The sequence below is a fragment of the Blastomyces gilchristii genome (genome assembly GCF_000003855.2).
Source record: "Blastomyces gilchristii SLH14081 genomic scaffold supercont1.17, whole genome shotgun sequence".
Lineage (NCBI taxonomy): Eukaryota > Fungi > Ascomycota > Eurotiomycetes > Onygenales > Ajellomycetaceae > Blastomyces > Blastomyces gilchristii.
The window spans coordinates 1,000,874-1,019,324 of record NW_003101666.1 but is presented as its reverse complement, the minus strand read 5'-3'; the positions used below and the strand labels follow the sequence as shown (position 1 = coordinate 1,019,324).

Genomic DNA, 18,451 nt, shown 5'->3' with positions numbered 1-18,451 from the left:
CTGTGTCACGGATTGGGGGTACTTGTACACAAGGATGTTGACTTATAAAAGTTTTGCCAAAACGGACGCGACAAGGAATTCAATAACATCATCCTACAAAAAATGGCAAATACTTCTCGGACAATCAGAGCGCTCCCAGCACAACTGGAGGATGCTACAGCCCTCGCCAGGGTGGAATTGGATGCGTTTTCCAACGACCCCGTGACTCGGCCCCTGTTTGGACCGCATAACCCTGAAGGATTTACATTCCGAGCCAAGGAGCTTGCGGAGGGTATAGCGAAGAATGACCGGAAGACGCATTATATCAAAGCTGTGCTGGGCGACGATACGATTGTCGGTATGGCCATATGGCACTTCTATCTCGACGAGGAGTCCAGCAATGCTGTTGAGAGAGTGGACCTGGACAAGAAGGAATGGGCCACTGGCGCGAATGTGGATGCGTGTAAGGATTTCTTCAGACAGATTTTTAAGATGCGGGATAGGATGCGTGGGCAGAGACATGCTTGTAAGTGTCCATTTTGCTGTGATTTCTTCTTCCGCGATTTCTCCATTCTGCCTGTTGAGTCCAATTTGCGCTGCTGTGCACATTTTGTCCGTCTCTCCATTTTATCTCCTGAGGAAACACGCGACCTTCTTCTCACAGCACAAAAAGTCCTCAGTTGTTTCGCGACCGAAATCGCCCACCAGGGTCTTGGTGCTGGCTCCGCAATGTTACAATATGGCGTCGACATTGCGGATAAGGAGAATCTCCCTGGGTGGCTGGAGTAAAGCCTGAAGGCTCACAATTTGTAAAAGAAGTTTGGATTCGAAGATGTTGACTCATTTACGTTTGAAACAAGCAAGTATGGAGGAGAAGGGGGGAGACCCCTCTTTGGAATGGTCAGGCCTGCGAGGCAAAACTGAGAGAGGAAAAGGGATGGAGGTTGCTGTTTTGTATGTATTTGCTGGATGACATGGGATATTTGACATTTTGCAGTTTGGGAGATTGAATATCGAGGTTTGCTATCGATGGCAAGCTCTGAAGTTACCAAAAAAGACTGGATCCCTTGCTGCATATATTCAAACTAAAAATGACATCTCCCGAAAGTACCCCTCAAGTTTCTTCCCTAAATAACGTGCTGGCTTGTTGGTAATTGTAGACAGAGAAGCCTCCGATGCTAAGTTAACAACAGCTGGGCAAAAACTCATCTAGCCGGAAAGCAGAGAGTATTAGATGGAAGATAGTGGCTACCTCTCATCACACAATTTGGGTGCTCCTTGGGTTGGCGACCAATGATTAGCTTAACGTCGACGGACGTCCAGTCCAGTGTATTTCTTTGGGGTGATTCCTCCGAGACGAGTTTGTAGCCGCAGGTGACGTTTGATCGAATCTGCAAAGCACGAAGACGGCTAAATGAAAACCCAAATAGCCGGGCACTATGCACTCAACACGAACAACTATATCAGTTGTAGTTCGGTCCGCAAGTCTGAGAGACCAGAGTGTCTAGATTGACGGGAAATCCTGTCCTTCCAAAAATGACAGTACATTTATTATCCACAAGGGGACGGGAAAATAGAACAATGAAATCATCCCTGTCCTGCTCTCCAACACGGCAAGACTACTTCTTCCAAGTGAGATTCGGTGGTGAAGCTCTCGCATTGGAAGCCTAGATCCTGGAATGCTTTTGGTTACACTTTATAATCTAGCGTACCGAAGCGCGTGAGGCCTTGTGCTGAAGCTCCAGAGAAGCTGGAGAAAACGTTGACGCGGGATGAGTTCTGCAAGCGGCATTCAAAGTTTTCTCATCAAAGCTACCTTCGGCTGCATCAACTTTCTGAAGCTGATAGATAGGCGGTCTAATTGGCAATACACGTTTGCGATCACTGAGACACGAGCCTCATTGCATTTGTGTCCTCAGGAGATTTACTCAGCGGATTGAGTTGGAGAACACCGTTGCTATCATAGTAGTATCATGAGCTCCTGAGGCGGCGTTGCTGATGGGTAAGGAAGGGTCTGTACCTGGCTAGTTTCTCTCGATACAAGCTTTCTCTTTTGTTTCCTTCACGTCTCCTTGACCGGGAAAAAAGAGCACAGCAGTTTCTCCAAGCATGCAATGATCAATTTGATCAGACCAACTCTACGCTGCTAGTTGGACATCATTGACGGTGCATGTTGACCGTTGGCGGTTGACATTTCTTTTTAAAACAATAGCGGAAAAAACAGCACTAGTCCTATTTAGGAAAGGGTTGCAACTTGCCAGAATATCGCTGCGCAAAATCCATTCTTGAAGTCAAGGATAGTACTGTAACCCTCGAATAATGAATAAATTATCGTTGGCGGAAGGAGAGCCGGGGACGATGAGCGTGTGGTGCGCCAATAGTAATTAAAATTCCAAAAAGGTAGAAGGCTCGAATGTATCCCCCGCACCCAGAGGAGCAAACAGCCATCTCGAATTTGTGTACCTTACCCGTCTTGGCCAATATGAAACGAAGTTACGAGGTAATTTGTCCAATCTATTTGTTATGACCGAAAATCTAACACTTGACACAGAATGCTCTCAAGCTCTTGGAGATGCGACGGCGGCCTTGCCGTCCGATAGCCGCTGCAGCACCCCAAGCTTCGCAAAATGCGGCCTTGCCGAGCAGTAATAACGTTCTAAGAGGCACACCAAGCCTAGCTGGAATGTCCGAGTGGTTGCAGATTTTAGGTCACTCGGTAAGAAATGGTGTCTGGCCTTGCAGCTGTGATGCTCTGAGCGAGTTCTTACCAGTCCAGTGGTTCAGGACCGCGATCTTGACAAGTTGAACATAGTCCATGTTGCCGGGACAAAGGGGAAAGGCAGCACCTGCGCGTTCACTCGCTCTTTTCTCCATGCGCATGGTTTGAGGACGGGATTTCCAAGCCGGATCGGGTTATATACTTCCCCTCATTTGAGATGTATCAGGGAGAGAATACAGATTGATAATCAGCCAATAACGGAAGATATGTTCACGCGCTATCTCTTCGAGGTGTGGGAAAAGCTAGTATCTGCAGAGATAGACAGGTTGCCACGTTATCTGCAACTCCTGGCTTTATTGGCCTTCCACACGTTTGTCAAGGAAAAAGTTGATGCAGCGATATTCGAGACGCACCATGGTGGGGAGTATGATGCCACAAATGTAATACCAAAACCAGTTGTAACGGGGGTCACGTCGCTTGGTATGGACCATATTTCCCAGCTGGGACCTACAATTGAGGACATTGCTTGGCATAAAGCTGGAATTTTCAAAGCTGGCACACCTGCATTCTCTGTATTACAAGAGGATCGTCCCAGTGTTGCTTTGAGCAAACGCGCTGCAGAGAAAGGGGTCGATTTGACCTTCGTCTCAACCAATGAAGCCCTTTTTGACGGCGGTGGAGTGCTCAATATTCCAGTTCAGCGACTGAACTGTTCTCTTGCCCTTGAAATCGCGAGAGCCTTTTTGAAGCTCAAGGCGCCCGAGGACACCATTGATGCAGAGGACATCTCCAGAGGTATCAAAACTTTCTCATGGGCTGGGAGATTTGAAGTTATCGAAGACGGAATATCGCGATGGTTCCTGGATGGAGCGCACAACATGATGAGCCTGGAACAGGCGGTGCAATGGTTTTCAAATGCTACCAATGCTCCCGATAGCCAAAAGTACGCAGATTTATCTTTCTTTCCACCTCACGCGCCAGGCAGCTGAGCTCACAAAACCACAACGTTTGGTTTTAGGTTCCGCGTTCTGATCTTCAGCCACTTTTCAGAAGGCCGCGACGGAGCAGCTCTTGCGGAAGGTTTGGCACATTCCCTCTCCAAATACAACGCTGCACCAGATTGTGTTATCTTCACGACCTACCAGGAGAGCGAGGGCGGGTCCATGGGAAAAGGTAAGTCGAGATTGCATCGCCGCCATTGTTGATGTAATAAATGCGGACTAACTTTTTCCAACCTTCTTTCTCTTTCTTTGCTTTTGAGACCGCACTGTTAAATTAGCCGAGCCATCTTTTCCTGAATTTTGCGATTTATATTCTTCAATATGGAAGGGACTTAACCCCCAGGGTGTAGTTTCATGCGAGCCTACCATTGAGGGCGCAATTAAGTTTGCCAAACGGATGGGTGCTCTACAGGGTGGGATGGAGGTGCTTGTAACTGGGAGCCTACATTTGGTTGGAGGGGCTCTTAACATTTTACGGCCGCAAGATTAGCTGAAGCTCTTTGGAATTCTTTCTATAGGTCAGAGTACGGAATAGCCAGGAAGATATGCGGGTTCATATATTTCTCAGGTAATAAATTTCTCTATCGCTTGTATTCGGAGAACTATTTTCCAGTTTCGACATTTGATTCAGCAAATTTAATATAGAGCGGCGTGTGAGACGGAAAGGACAAAAGGACGGGCATTGGACGTGGAGATTTATATATTGAACGAGTGATGATGTCCAATATGACACAGTGGATGGCTGTATAGCTAAGATCAAACGTTGAAAGCTCCCTAGAGGGGTTAACTCTAATCTAGGTGGTATCTGAACTGGTTCGCGAATTCATAAGAGATGACCAAACAATTAACAACAATAACAATAACAAAGGAAACAATCAACCGCGGAGCGATCAGCTAATCCCCATATTCATCCACAATCCATTGGCAAAATCTCTCCCACGACTTTTGCCAACATTTCATCTTTTCGGCACGGATCCCACTCCCATCGGCACCACGCTCAATATCCCGCAGCCACTCTTCCTCAGTCTGATCTTCATATATGCCCCAGCGAACGCTATTCTCTGCCAGCGATCCCAGCCCAGCCAGGCCGAGATTCTCCCACCCTTGCAGCGCTGACCAAAAGTCATGAGACATGCCCGACGTACCCTGGCCTAGGAGGGCAGGGTCATCGTTGCTGAGTGACGCCGGGACACCCCGAGCCAGCAGCGCGGGAAGCGGGTGAGCCAGGACCGTTGCTGTCAATCTCAGCACTTCATTTGAGATCGGGCATGATTCGATGAGTATTTTCTTCTCCTTGACCATGTCGATCAAAACGGGGTGTTTGTATAGTGAGAAGCCGTGCCCGATGCGCCTGGTCCCAAGCAGGATGGCATCATAGAGATTGTCATCTGTGCTATCACCGTCGCCCAGACACTCGCCTGCATGGAAAAAGAAGGGGATCTCCAACTTTTCTTCGACGCATCTTTGTCGGAACCATAGTAACTCCGGGGTCAGGTCTTTGAGCGTGCGTCCCATGTCTTCTTGGCCGACGAGGTCGAAGCCGGCGATTAAATGCGGGTGTGCCTTTTTGGCACGAATGCAGTTTTGCATGTCTTGTGTGGACGAGCGCATGGAGTTAGTTAATGGCTTGCAGCCCGCAGAATTTAGTAGAGTTTAAAACGTACTTTTAATAATATTCTCCGTGCCCATCTGCCGCAGTGCAGTCCAGATAATGCGGCCTCCCCAAAAGTTCTCACCCCGCTTCGTCGCCTTGAACTTCTCGATCTCCTCGCCGATGGCACGCACCATCTCGTTGAAATCTCCAGAAGGAACATCCTCATTTTCGCGTCGGTATGGGTCTACAAACGCATCTCTCAACTCCACCCACTGCACCCCATCGTTCGCGATCGTCTCGAGTAACTTCTGTATAAAAGCACGTAGAATGGGCTCGTAATATATAATCGAACCCAAAATAATAAACGCAGACGTAAACTTCCTCCAGATAGCATCAACCCCAAGATGATGCTCGATGGACTCCTTCGCGATAATCGACGTCCGATCTTTAAGCCATGAGATAAATCCCTCCCGGCCGCCATCTGGGAAACTATCCGCAGCAAAATTGGCTTCGATCAACGTACCAGGCTGGTATCCGGATGTCCAGACTGATGCAGTCTCTTTCGGTGCAGCCTTCGAGTAAGTAAACTGCACCGCGGCCTTGCTACGATTACTCTCAGTATCCAGTGGCAGTGGTGAATAAAAATGCATGCCAGGTGTTGCTAGCGTTTTCTCGTAGAGCCAGCCCAGATCCACCATAGCTCCCATGTGGCAATGAAGAAGGGCACCTTTGGGCATCCTGCAGGCGATTTTCCAGAGCTTCGTTGACTCCATGCGCGCCTTTGCCAATATGAACATCATCCCGGGATACAATTCTTCATCGTCCTTATCATACTGTGCTTGGCGCCAGGTCGCGTTCTGTTCTTCTCGCCGGATGCGCTGAACGATGTCGCAGGCCTTTTGGGCTGTTGGTGATAGGGAGCGGCGAAAATCGGCATCTGTAGCGTTACGTATTTTCAAATGTTAGAACTATCAGGAGAGATGCCGTCGGATTTGCTTTCAAAAGGCAAAAGAAAATCCCACATATGGATTTTGGGCAAATGTGTAGTAGCTAACCGCTGCGGCTTCCTCTTTCCTGCAATATCAGCTCCTGGCGGTTCTGGAGATGCTTTGAGATAGCAGAGCTGACATCGCCAGGAATGCAAGATGGGATACTGCTCCCCATGCTGAATGATGGACGATACAGATTCGAGGCTAAAAATTGTCTTGTGTCGCTATTCTGACTTCGATGGCTTGCTATTGTACTCTGTAAAAAAGGCTATGGCCGAGGAAATGACAGCGAGCCTTTGAAACAGTTGCGCAAAACCGATCACGGCGACTTCCATCCATTCACAATGCAGTGTCTCAGTAACCACTAAGATTGGAGTCCGTCGAAGAGGGCGCAAGCGACTGTTTATAAAGAACAAGCGGCTAATCCTTCTCTGGGTCACCGCATGTCCGGGATTTCCAATTTAGCTGCCCGTTCATCCACATTGTTGTCCCTCCGATTGGTGGTCATCGTCGGGAAGGGAGGTTTCAGCACAGGGGGCTTTCTTCCTGTGCAGTTACATTTTTAATATATTGGCTGGCTGATGTAGTGAGACGTGAGGATGCTGAGGGTGATTCGGCTCTAAAACAGCTTCCCCGCATAGTTAAAGCCCGCCTGCTACCTAGCTATTTACAGAACAATAGCAGGAGCTATAATGTATCACTTTTGATATAGAGATATGTGTCTTGCTATTTGTAGTTTTTTGCCGATGGTCGAAAAATTACTAATACTAGCATTTCCTACTATATATTTGGAGAAGGTTCCTATTTGGCCAAACTGGCTCCGAAATCACCACAGCTCGTTGTTAGGACTTGGTTACATGGATATCGGGGTGACAGCAGCTTCATATTAGGATGTAATATTACTGATTCTTGAAGAAGAGAACTAGATAGTAGAGAAGCAGGGAATGAGTATAAGACACGCCGCGTCTTCTGTGGGTCACATGATGTGTATGTAAGCATGCCCTAAGCCCTAGGCCTTACACTCTGCCTCCTCACCTCCCTCATCCCTCCTCCAGAGTGGCGAGGTTATTATATTATACATGTGATATAGATAGTAAGGCATACAGACAATTAGGCAATTAGAGTATACAGTAGTGGCAAAAAAAAAAAAAAAAAAAAGAAAAGCTTAAAGAGTGAAATCAGTGAAACACACTCTGCTCTGTTCTGAGATTCTAGTGAGATGCACCCTGTTCTAGAGTTTAGGTGAAGTAGTGGAAGTCTCTGACCCTACTTTTGAAACTTGTAGCAGGATGTGCCCTGTCCTACTTCTTAGCAGGACATGCCCTGCTCTATGAGAAATGAAGAGACTTGTTATAGGTCATTCTTCTGATAGCAGTCAACATTATAATACTGTGTCTGAAAAGAGTCAAGCATGTCAGCATGTGCAGAGTCTGCTTGTGAAATGTCTGATACTGAGTTTATTACTGATAGTTGTTAAGACCTCATTAAATAGCAGGTGTAGAAGATATCAAGATATGACTGAGTATTAGAGAGATAGTCATAGTCTACTCATTTATTAAATTAAGAACTGTGACTTACTTAATATACTAGGTATTTGATTCAGTTTCTCTGAGTGAGCTTGACATTGAGTATCTCTTGAATATCATCATTATTATTCAGATCAGAATGTAGAATCTCTGAGAGAATATACTAATTATTTAGAATGAATATATGATATAATTCTAGAAGTGAGACATGAAATACATTATATATATAATAGAAAGATGATAGATTGAGTTAATATATCTATGTACTGACACAGACCTGCATAGTAAAGAGTTCAAGAAACTTGTAATCTAGCTTGTAGTTAAGATGACATGTTTTTATATTCTTTATATTAAGAAAAACAAGATTATCTATCTGAAACTCACAGAGCTTGTTATAGACATAATACTGCATGAGATTCTGAGAGTGAAGAAGATGATTATAAGTCTCTTACTAAGTATCTTTGATAAGAACTGTATAATATTTCATAGCAGTGTCATCTAGTTCTGAGAGAGAAAAGTTAGATATGATGAGAGATATGAGATAATATTCTAGATTTATAAAGAATAAGATGAGATTATAAATAGAGTGTACTGAATTACTGTAAATAAATTCAGCTAAGATGAGAAGATCTACTCAGTCATTCTGTAAGTAGATGATATATAGATGTAGATATACTTTCAGTTCATGATTTTATCTTTCTATCTGATTATCAGTCTGTGTATAATAGATAGTGAAGAGGCAATGATTAGTATTAAGAAGATTGACAAGAAAGTGCCAGAATTCTGAGATGAAAAGATAATCACAGTCTGAGATTAAGACTACTGACATTTCATAAAGACAGATAATATTGTTAATAAATAACTGTGTAAACATCTCTGAGAGAAGATCTGCTGTGATGAGAATGTAATAAGAGTGTTTGAATCTTTTGCATATAATTATCAGAATGATGTTAAATGTGATGTCTGTAACTGAGCAGATGAACTTGAGTAGATCTACTACAAAGTCAAGAGTGATTGTATATTAATTAATATCTGAGATAAGAATGAGTGTGAGCTCTCTGTATACTTAATGAGTGATAGACTTGAATTATCTGCATGTTTTACAGCTGTGTATATAGTTATTCACATTACACTGCATGATAGATCATTAGAATCAACAGTTTATTAATACATAGATTTGATAAGATTCAAAGTATTCTGTAGTAAAAGAGTCATGAAAGTTCTACAGAATGAAAACTCAAGTTAATATATAATCTGAGACAAAGATTCTGTCTTTATAAAAGAGTAGATCATTCTCTATAGCTCAATTTTCCAGGTTATTATAATCTATCAAAGATATGAGTGATTCAAGATTTTTAGAAAGATTATTATAGATTATTTACAGTAGCAGCTCTGTAATATGATCTTCAGTATGTATCTATATCTAAGTATGAATAGAGATAACTGAGATTAACTCTACTATTTATACTACTGTGAGAACACTGAGATGAGCATTGCAGAGATAATCACAGAATTTATTAAGAAATTTATAAAATATGTTAATAAGTTCTGTAAGATTATCTGAGTATGATTAATAGTCTGAGTACTGACTGAGTATATCTGCTGAGTTACTGTGACCTTTCTTATACTTTATACTGATATTAAGCTCACTTAGGTGTTGAGCTCATCTTACTTAATGATGACTAAGAACCTTAATTATGAGAAAGAATAGAAGATTGTTATAATCACTGTATATAACTGTATTATAATGATTACTTCTGATAAAATGACTTTAATACTTGATTAACTCTATTATTACTAATATTTCTTAATCATAGATTTCATAGTTATACTCAGCACTTATCATTTTTCAGCTATAAAATGTGACTGAGTGTAAGTAATCATCAGAATCTTTCTATATAAGAATTTCACTTATAATATATTCACTGATATTATAGAAAATGACTATATCAAGCTTATCTGAGTAGAATATAAGTAGCAGAGCTTTGATAAAGACCTCTTTCAGTAAGAGAAAGTTAAAGTTCTCAGACTCTGTTTATTGAAAGATTTTATTAGTCTTGAGAAGACTAGTTATTGATAAAGCTATCTTACTGTAGTGAAGTATAAAGCAGTAATAGAAGTTATAAAAGCTCAGAAATTTATAAACATTTCTGATTGACTTAGAGATAAGCTATGCTACTATTATTTTAATATGTTTGAGATTCATGCAGATGCTGTAATATTCAATTATATAGTCTATAAAGTCTATTTCTTCTTGAAGAAAATGATATTTAAAGAGATTATATATTAGACAAGCTTCTCTGAATTTATATAGTATCTGTTTAATATATTATCAATGAGTATCTGAGTTGTAATCTTTAGTGTATATCATAATATTATCTATGTAGACTACTGTAAAATTATCAATGTATAAGAGCAGTGCTGTCTGAATATATTACTGAAAGTGACTGAGTGAGTTACAGAGATCAAAGAGTACTACTAGATATTCATAGTTATCATACTATGTCTTAAAGACTGTAAGATGTTTATATCTCTCTGTAATTTATAGAAGATGAAATGCATGAACTAGATCTAGTTTTATAACTTAATATATTTCAGTGAAGCATTTAAGAAGCTCTGATATAAAAGATATTATATATTAATTTTTAACTGTGATAGTATTTAAATTCTGATAATTTATATAAAATTATTTAGTTTCATCTTTCTTCTGTGTAAAGAGCACTGAAGAGATATATACTGACTTACTTAAGTATATAAATTTATACTCAAGATTTTCTTTAATATATTTTTTTAGAAGTTATAGTTCTGATTAACTTATATTATAGAGTAAAGTCTTCTTCAGAAACTTACTATCTATAAGAGTAATTTTCATATCTGTCTCTGAGTATGAGACTAGAGTGTTAACTATGAGTAAGTGAAAAATATTCTTGAAGTTATCTAACTCTGAAGATAGATATATAATAGAGATATTCTAACTGATTTATAATTATATAATAATAGAAATAATGTTATCAGTGAGAATGAGATTCTTTAACTCTTATAAGAGATGATTACTATTAAGCTGTCTCATATGAAATCTATTGAAGAGATAATCAGAATCTCAGTGTATATCTGAATTAGTATATTATAATCAGAGCATTCTCAGTATCAGAAACTGTGATATTAATATTAAGATAAAGTAGTATTTCATTGATTAACTATCAGAGTTTAACAAGGTTATCTTATAGATATAGAAGTGAATGAGATATTTTTAATCTTAAAGATCTTTTAAAAAGATATATAATATAAAGACTTTTATAATATTCAGAGCTTTAATAACTGTAGAGATAATAATATTGAACTCTGCTTCTGAGTCTATCATAGCTGAGAGAGTAAGTATATCAGTGTCTTGAAGAAGACAGATAATATTATTCAGAGTGAGTGTAATTTATAGTATAGAAATATCATATTATATAATCTATATAGAGAGAGTGTAATTATCAATAAACTGTGTAAATAAGTTAATTAAGAGTATTTATTTGTATATAACTGTCTCTAGCAATGTACTGATTCATTTTTTGATTTTGAGAAGACTGAGCAGATACAGAGTGAGATAGTGTATAAGAGTATTTTTTCATTATCAGAGATTATATTAAGCAGTGAGATACTCTGATGTATAGATGTTATAATTACTGATATCAGACAGATATAGCAGTTATTAACTCAGTATCTTATATAGTTATATTAGATACAGAAGTCTTTATACTGATACTTTCAGTATTCAGTGTCTGTGATATCTAAGTTCTTATTAGTACTGTGAGAGAATCTGTCAGAGAAGTATGAACATGCTTAGTCAGCTGTACTCTCATAGTTATGCATGTCTTATATATCACATGTTAAATTAAATCTGACATGTTTATTATTATAGTTATTATTAAGAATTATTTATTTAAATATAATAATATAACTTTCAGCTGTGATGACAGCTTTTTTTTAATTAGTAAAAGTGACAGATCAGATATTAAAATAAGCTTGATTAATCTGTTATAGAATTAATGTGATTAACTTAGTATAAAATATAAAGTAGATAACTGAATTATTTTAGTAAAGATCTGCTATTAATATCTTAAAGTTAGTAATAAAATCAATTGTATATTAATTGTACTGTATTTATAGAGAATTCATGCATAATTCTGTAATAAGAGCTGTATTGATTTTACAGTAATTATTACATAGTCAGACTTTGAGAATTTTTTAGATAATGATATATATATTATTATCAATTTACATGTGTTGAATATATTAATGAATTTTAAGAGCTAAGTAGCTGATTATAAAGACTATTTTAAAGATGTTTGCAGTGATGAGACATTCTCTGATATTATTATTCATATTAAGTAGTTAAAAGTGTATATCTATAGATCTGTCAAATATATCAGATTCTTGCAATTTAATCTTGATTGAATGAGATTAAGTATGAGAGTTTAGCAGAGAGAATTTACTAGCAGGACATTTATTCAGAGCATCTAGATATTGAATAAGATGAGTGTTTTCTTCTGCTATCACATGATTTTACTCAGTCAGTTAATTGACTTAGTCAATGAGGCTTTGCATTTCATGAGTGAATATCATGATAATTGTTAAGAAGTGAAAATTTTCATGATTTTGTAGCTGCAAGGCTGTGACTGATATTATAGAGAAGAAGAATCAGTATGTTAGAACTTGATTACATGGATATCAGGGTGACAGCAGCTTCATATTAGGATGTAATATTACTGATTCTTGAAGAAGAGAACTAGATAGTAGAGAAGCAGGGAATGAGTATAAGACGCGCCGCGTCTTCTGTGGGTCACATGATGTGTATGTAAGCATGCCCTAAGCCCTAGGCCTTACACTCGTCAACTGCGTCAACCAACCTGATGTTTCCTACTCGAATGCTCTGGGGGAATAGAGTTAACAGTGTCGTCATCCGTCTTGCCTCAAGCCCCCAGGTTTTGCCTTCACACCTTTGATAAACTTTCCCAAGATAATCTAGCTACCTAGCAGTTGAGGGCGTTCTCCGGAGGGAAGAGTTGGAAAAATACCTTATTTGGGCATCAGGGTTTGGTACTTGGATCTACAACCCATTGTCATTGCAACTGCCAGCGGTAAGTGAGAGAAGTAAGCTTCGGAAGTAGCTCCGATTGACGTCCAAGAATACTAACAATGCCAACAAACCCATGAAGTCAAATGCCCAAGGCAATAACCTATGACCTCACTAGCCCCCAAGTACTCTTGACAGTGGAAGGCGAGCTGGGTGGAAAGGGGGCGAAAGGGGGGCGAAATTGGGGTGGAGGTAATTGAACATATAAGGAGCTGCCGCGTCCATCCGGACAGCTGGGCGAATAGAGAATGAATTAGCAAAGCCTAAGTCACATATATACGCAGGCATTTTTAATTTGTAAATAAACCCTCAGAAATACCATTCGCAATCATGTCCGGAATCGAGGATACCTGGAACACAGCTCGCCGCGCACAGCAGGCAGCATCACAGAACAACCCGTTACAGCCCACTCAGGGCACACAGGAGGGCGACATACAGGGCATGCAGGGCTCCCAGGGAATTGGCCAGGGCAATATGCCCCCCTCTAGCACCTACGGCGCGCAGCCCACTGAGGGCTACGGTGCCGCTGGTCAACAATACGGCCAGCCCACAATGGGCCGTAGCACCCAACCGATGTCTTCTCAAATGGGTCAACGCCAGCAGGGAACCCAAGGCTTGGGAGGCCAAGGCATCCGCGAACAGGGCTTAGGAAGCCAGAACATCGGGAACCAGGGACTAGGATCCCAGGAAGCAGAGTCTGAAGGATGGCAGGGTAAGCCTGCGGAAGGACCAGGGATGAAACGCGGCTCGCAGTCCTCAGAGGCTTCCGAATATAGCCAGGCATCCCAGGAAGAACACGGTGACAAGTCAGGTAAAATTCCCCTGTTTTTTGAGTCCAGCATGTTGTCGTCATGGGGTTAAGGCATCACTGCTGACTGGAAATAGGCGGCGGTGGTCTCCTCCGGAAAGCCAAGGATAAGTTGTCTGGCGTCCGCTAAGTTGGAATCTGGCGAACTGGGAGGTGGATTGGATAAGCTAGAAGTAAAAAGTACTTGCAAATTGGATAGTGGAGGTATGGATTTCATTGTTGGATATTTGTTAGTCCCTTTTGCATGTCAATTATAGTCAGTAATAGTGTGACGCAAAATTGCTCACCCGAAAAGCAATAAAAATAAAAAAACTCTGCCAGTGACGGCAAAAATGTGAGCAAACATGTTTTAAAATGTTGAAAATGTTCGTTCGTCTTGTAGGTACATTGACATAATTTAGACAGGTAGGATATATACGATAGTGCCCAAATATCTATTTATATATACAAAAAAGAAAATACGACGCGGATTTATTCGTTCGACCACTCAGGCTTCTTCTTCTCGGCGAATGCGGTCATTCCTGCAAAGTGGTTGTTAGCAATTGAAATAAAAAGGAATAAGGGTGACCGGGGGATTAAAGGGCTTAAAATATTCATACCGATCTTCTGATCCTTGCTGCCGAACAGTCCGTGGAACAGCCGTCTTTCATAGTCCACACCTTCCTTCAGGTTCAATTCCTGACTCTTGTTGACGACCTCCTTCGCAGCGACGACTGCTACACGGCTGTAGCTGGCAATGACGCTAGCGGTCTCGACTGCAGCCTCAACCAATTCATCTTTACCCCCATCGATGACCCGGGCAGCCAGACCCCACTCACCAGCTTCCTTACCACTGAAGTTCTTCCCGGTCAGAATGAGCTCCATAGCCCTGCTCTTTCCAATGGCTCTTGTGAGACGTTGAGAACCACCAGCACCGGGAATGGTTCCAAGTTTGATCTCCGGCTGGCCGAATGTTGCTTTGGAGGTGCAGTAAATGATATCGCACATCATGGCAAGCTCGCATCCACCTCCAAGAGCATATCCGGACACAGCAGCGATGACAGGAGTACGGATTGTATTTGCCAGGTGGGACCAGGGGGCAATGAAGTTGTTCGAGTATGCAGATGAGAAAGTGAGGGGTGCCATCTCTTTGATATCCGCGCCAGCTATAATCTGTGTCAACATATCACGGTTCGAATAATATTCTTGAAGGGCTGGGATGAATTACCCGCGAACGCCTTTTCACTGCCGGTGAGAACAATGGCACCGATGTCCTTGTCCTTGTCATACTTGGTAAGAGCGTCGTTTAGCTCACGAAAAAGCGGACTGGAAAGGGCGTTGAGAGCCTTTGGTCTGTTCAGGGTGACTATATCAGGTTTTGCTGGTTAGCTGGGGTGTACAGACTACCACTGCCAATGCCGCAGTTCCACCATCGAATCAAAACTGCTTCAATTTGGACTCGAGATGTGTCTGAGAATATTGAGAATGCATACTGAGGCCAACTCCTGGTTTCGGGGTTGAGACGAGGATATGTTCGTAGGCTGGAGAAGCTGTGGAATAGAGCCGGCTGCTCCTCAGACATGATGTCAACGATACCGCAGCCGTGCGGGCAACTAACCGCTCGCATCGTCCAGCAAACATTTTAGATATTCTGGAGGGCAGCAATTGTATAGCTGGGTCTAATTGGATAATGCAATTAAGGAAGCAATTGGGATACTAGGGATGTCCTGTCTACTCTTTGCTGCGACTGTGATTGTTGTGGTTGCGTTGTTGTTTGTAGAGATCTCTCTGCTTCCCTCCGCCGAACGAGCCATTGCCGAGCCGAGGCCAGCCGATATATTTATCACATGATATACCGCGCTTATTCAGCTCATTGTGGCTGGTGAGTGTGGCACAGCATCCGAATTTCAGCCACGTCTATTTGTTCGGACAGATATGATATCCAAACAACTTAAACGGCGATCCCAGAACACAGAAACACAGTCCAGCTCTCCTCCTCCCTTTAAACCACCCTTCTTCCTGCGCGCATTCGTGATACCTGCCCTGATCTGTGCTGGATATCTCTTCTTCGGCGGATTTGTGCGGATATTGTCTATTTATTCCTCTTGTGTTCATTTTGCGCCATGGATGTCCCAGACCCTGACCAGACGCCCTTTGCGGCCGTGACGACGCATACTTCAAGACTTTCCCGGGTATGTGGTTTTCCAGTCTAATAATTTAGAAATTTGAATCCCTGTGTCCACCTTTAGCTTTATTTAATGAAGCTGATGTTGGTGTTTTGTCGTGATGTAGCAATACCAAGCATATCTCGATGCCGCAACTCCTTACACCGCATACCGATGGATAGGAACCGGAATGCTGCTTCTTATCTTCTTCTTGAGAATTATCATGGCGCAGGGCTGGTATATCGGTACTTACTCTCCCCCCTCGTTTGCGCGACGACGCCTTTCTCTCCTAAATCACACATGGAATCAATTTAAAACTAATAACTCATCAACACGCAGTCGCCTACACTTTGGGAATCTATCTCCTCAACCTCTTCCTTGCCTTCCTACAACCTAAGTTCGACCCATCTCTCACGCAGGACGAGGGCCTAGAGGATGGCGAGAGCTCTCTCCCCACAAAACAAGACGACGAGTTCCGCCCTTTTATTCGAAGACTCCCTGAGTTCAAATTTTGGCACTCAGCCACCAGGGCAATTGCTATCGGGTTCCTCTGCTCCTGGTCGGAAATCTTCAATATCCCGGTCTTCTGGCCCGTCTTGGTAGTGTACTGGTTGCTACTATTCTCCCTTACGAGTACGTTATCAAACCAAGTTCCCTTCTATTTCCTTCGTGTTGGACCCATATGTCAAAATTTCCGGACACTGACATTTGCCTGTTTAGTGCGACGACAAATACAACACATGATTAAATACCGCTACGTTCCCTTCACGTTCGGAAAGACGAGATACGGCCGGAGCTAAAAGGGGGGAACAAAATCCACTTTGTTTTTTCGCTTTTCGATCCGCAGCCCAAAATTCAACGGGCGTCCCTCCCCGTCGATTCCCCTTGTCGTACGATCTATTCTTAACCTGCCAGCACATGCAGATATGCAGATTTGCTAATCGCTGGAATTGAAAATGAAACAGAATGCCAACTTGCGCATGGCACATGTATGGTAATATATATATGGTATATGTTTTTAATTCTTTCAACCACATTCAAGTTTCTTCTCTCCATGCTCTTCTGTGTACAAATAAGATTTAGAGATGGTTATTATCCTGTAATGTTTGTTTCTCTGTTAACAAGATAAGCGGGACATTCTTTTCATGCAGATAGTTCCTTGTCATTCTTGTGAAGGATTTTTTTTCCCCATCATTCCTTGCGTTTTCTTGGTAGAGTTACATCTCCCGAATCAATGACTGAAATTATTTCCCATTTTTCTCCTCCTCCTCTTTTTCTTTTCTTCTAATTCCTGTTTCCAACAATTGCTGTTTGCACCCAGATGGTTATTCCAGTATGAACCCAATAGGCATTCCTGGGAGACCAAAAACAGGGGGACCTTTAGAATTTTTGTTGATGTTGACAACACTTGTTCCTTCCCCCCAGTTAAGAGATCTTCTATTTCCCCTTCAATCGATATGTATTTCATTTCAATTCTTGGTCCAGTTTCTACTTTCCCCTTCGCTCCTCCGGGAATGATGGGACTATGATTACAATAATTTTTTGTTCAGCCAGGCTCACTCCTTTGAGCTTGTAAATACACAGGTAACACACATACATACTTAACGGAGCGACGAGATGTATGCGATAAATCGAAAAGAGCTTAAAGAAGAGCTCTGCTTTTCTTGCCACGTTGGGATTTTGGGAGTCTCGGGGTATTTTGCGCCCCTGAACTTGATAGGCACACACTGCTTGTTCCCGTACCCAATTCTAGCTTATTCCTCTTTGGCCTCTTCAAATTGATATTCAGCTCTTCCCCTTTATTTAACTTACCCCCATTGTGCCTAAGGCAAATGTAACACTAACAGAACATCTGCTTGCTTGATAAGGTTCGTGGGCGAGGAGTAGTGTAGCTATACAAGATTCTTAATCCTCTTCCGCTGCGCGAAGTAAATTCTATGCCATTCGAGTCGCCTGTACAAAAGCCCAACTCCCTGATTGAGTCGGACTCTCACGATTCACTCCTACTTACGATGTAGAGTAGCGGTGCTGAGGACCCCGTTTCCCTTCGCGGCACTCTTTCCCAACAGTGGCTCTCCATAGCCACAGGTTACCGCAGACGAGAGTAACTTAGCCCATGGACAATCTTTGCAGAGAAAATTGGTGACCGCGAGAGGGAGAAATTTGATTGACATCCTTCCACGCCCTTGTTCACCGACGGAGCGAGCGATGGTTGTTGCAAGGCACCTTATATGGAGTCTAGCTAAGCGCCGTTGAACAAGTATGTACATAGGAGGCTGACTATCTTTGCGCATCCGTCTTCCGCCTCGGATAATCGTGGTGTTTTGCTGCGTATTTCTCCTAAGGTGTGCTCTACACCCGTTCAAGAAGTAGTTGTGTAATTAATCACCCTATGTAAGGGCGGCTAATAAGCGGGAGTCCATCCGCCGGAGCCTTGCTGGTAGACGGTGGTCGTTGTCATTTGGGGAAGGTCTACGAGGGAGATGGTGAGGCGCAAAGGCCAAAACGAGTGACGATTCAAAAGCTCCTCTCAATCTCTTAATTAGGTGCAAGCCGCTGAAGTTTAATG

The 18,451-nt window shown here is 42.1% G+C and overlaps 6 protein-coding genes across 8 annotated transcripts; 4 read left to right on the top strand and 2 right to left on the bottom strand.

Moving 5' to 3' along the window:
* Position 1: 1 nt before the first annotated feature.
* BDBG_07119 (uncharacterized protein) lies at positions 2–900 on the top strand. The gene is made up of 2 exons (XM_031722944.1): positions 2–505; positions 653–900. The coding sequence occupies exons 1-2, from the start codon at positions 103–105 to the stop codon at positions 766–768; spliced, it is 519 nt and encodes a 172-aa protein (XP_031579979.1). The 5' UTR covers positions 2–102; the 3' UTR covers positions 769–900.
* Positions 901–2,063: 1,163 nt separating this feature from the next.
* On the top strand, positions 2,064–5,415 carry BDBG_07118. 2 transcript variants are annotated; one of them, XM_002622561.2, is made up of 5 exons: positions 2,064–2,479; positions 2,531–2,695; positions 2,764–3,641; positions 3,717–3,871; positions 3,960–5,407. In XM_002622561.2, exons 1-5 carry the CDS (start codon positions 2,393–2,395, stop codon positions 4,187–4,189), a joined length of 1,515 nt encoding a protein of 504 aa, XP_002622607.1. In that variant the 5' UTR covers positions 2,064–2,392; the 3' UTR covers positions 4,190–5,407. The 2 variants fall into 2 exon arrangements, with proteins under 2 accessions (XP_002622607.1, XP_031579978.1); XM_031722943.1 differs by having other exon boundaries at positions 2,285–2,479; positions 2,531–3,641; positions 3,960–5,415.
* Positions 4,180–7,024, bottom strand: BDBG_07117. Of its 2 annotated transcripts, none has more exons than XM_002622560.2 (3): positions 6,349–7,024; positions 5,364–6,230; positions 4,180–5,291 (listed from the first exon to the last, which is right to left on the bottom strand). In XM_002622560.2, exons 1-3 carry the CDS (start codon positions 6,455–6,457, stop codon positions 4,594–4,596), a joined length of 1,674 nt encoding a protein of 557 aa, XP_002622606.1. In that variant the 5' UTR covers positions 6,458–7,024; the 3' UTR covers positions 4,180–4,593. The 2 variants fall into 2 exon arrangements, with proteins under 2 accessions (XP_002622606.1, XP_031579977.1); XM_031722942.1 differs by having other exon boundaries at positions 4,246–5,291; positions 6,316–6,974.
* A 5,808-nt stretch (positions 7,025–12,832) lies between these two features.
* BDBG_07115 (enoyl-CoA hydratase) lies at positions 12,833–15,527 on the bottom strand. The gene is made up of 4 exons (XM_002622558.2): positions 15,211–15,527; positions 14,946–15,083; positions 14,338–14,883; positions 12,833–14,259 (listed from the first exon to the last, which is right to left on the bottom strand). The coding sequence occupies exons 1-4, from the start codon at positions 15,356–15,358 to the stop codon at positions 14,210–14,212; spliced, it is 882 nt and encodes a 293-aa protein (XP_002622604.1). The 5' UTR covers positions 15,359–15,527; the 3' UTR covers positions 12,833–14,209.
* BDBG_07116 (uncharacterized protein) lies at positions 13,106–14,254 on the top strand. Its single transcript, XM_002622559.2, has 2 exons — positions 13,106–13,741; positions 13,816–14,254. Exons 1-2 carry the CDS (start codon positions 13,261–13,263, stop codon positions 13,866–13,868), a joined length of 534 nt encoding a protein of 177 aa, XP_002622605.1. The 5' UTR covers positions 13,106–13,260; the 3' UTR covers positions 13,869–14,254.
* Positions 15,528–15,659: 132 nt separating the features above from the next.
* BDBG_07114 (rer1) lies at positions 15,660–17,811 on the top strand. Its single transcript, XM_002622557.2, has 4 exons — positions 15,660–15,909; positions 16,010–16,127; positions 16,222–16,515; positions 16,603–17,811. Exons 1-4 carry the CDS (start codon positions 15,841–15,843, stop codon positions 16,680–16,682), a joined length of 561 nt encoding a protein of 186 aa, XP_002622603.1. The 5' UTR covers positions 15,660–15,840; the 3' UTR covers positions 16,683–17,811.
* The last annotated feature ends 640 nt before the right edge of the window (positions 17,812–18,451 follow it).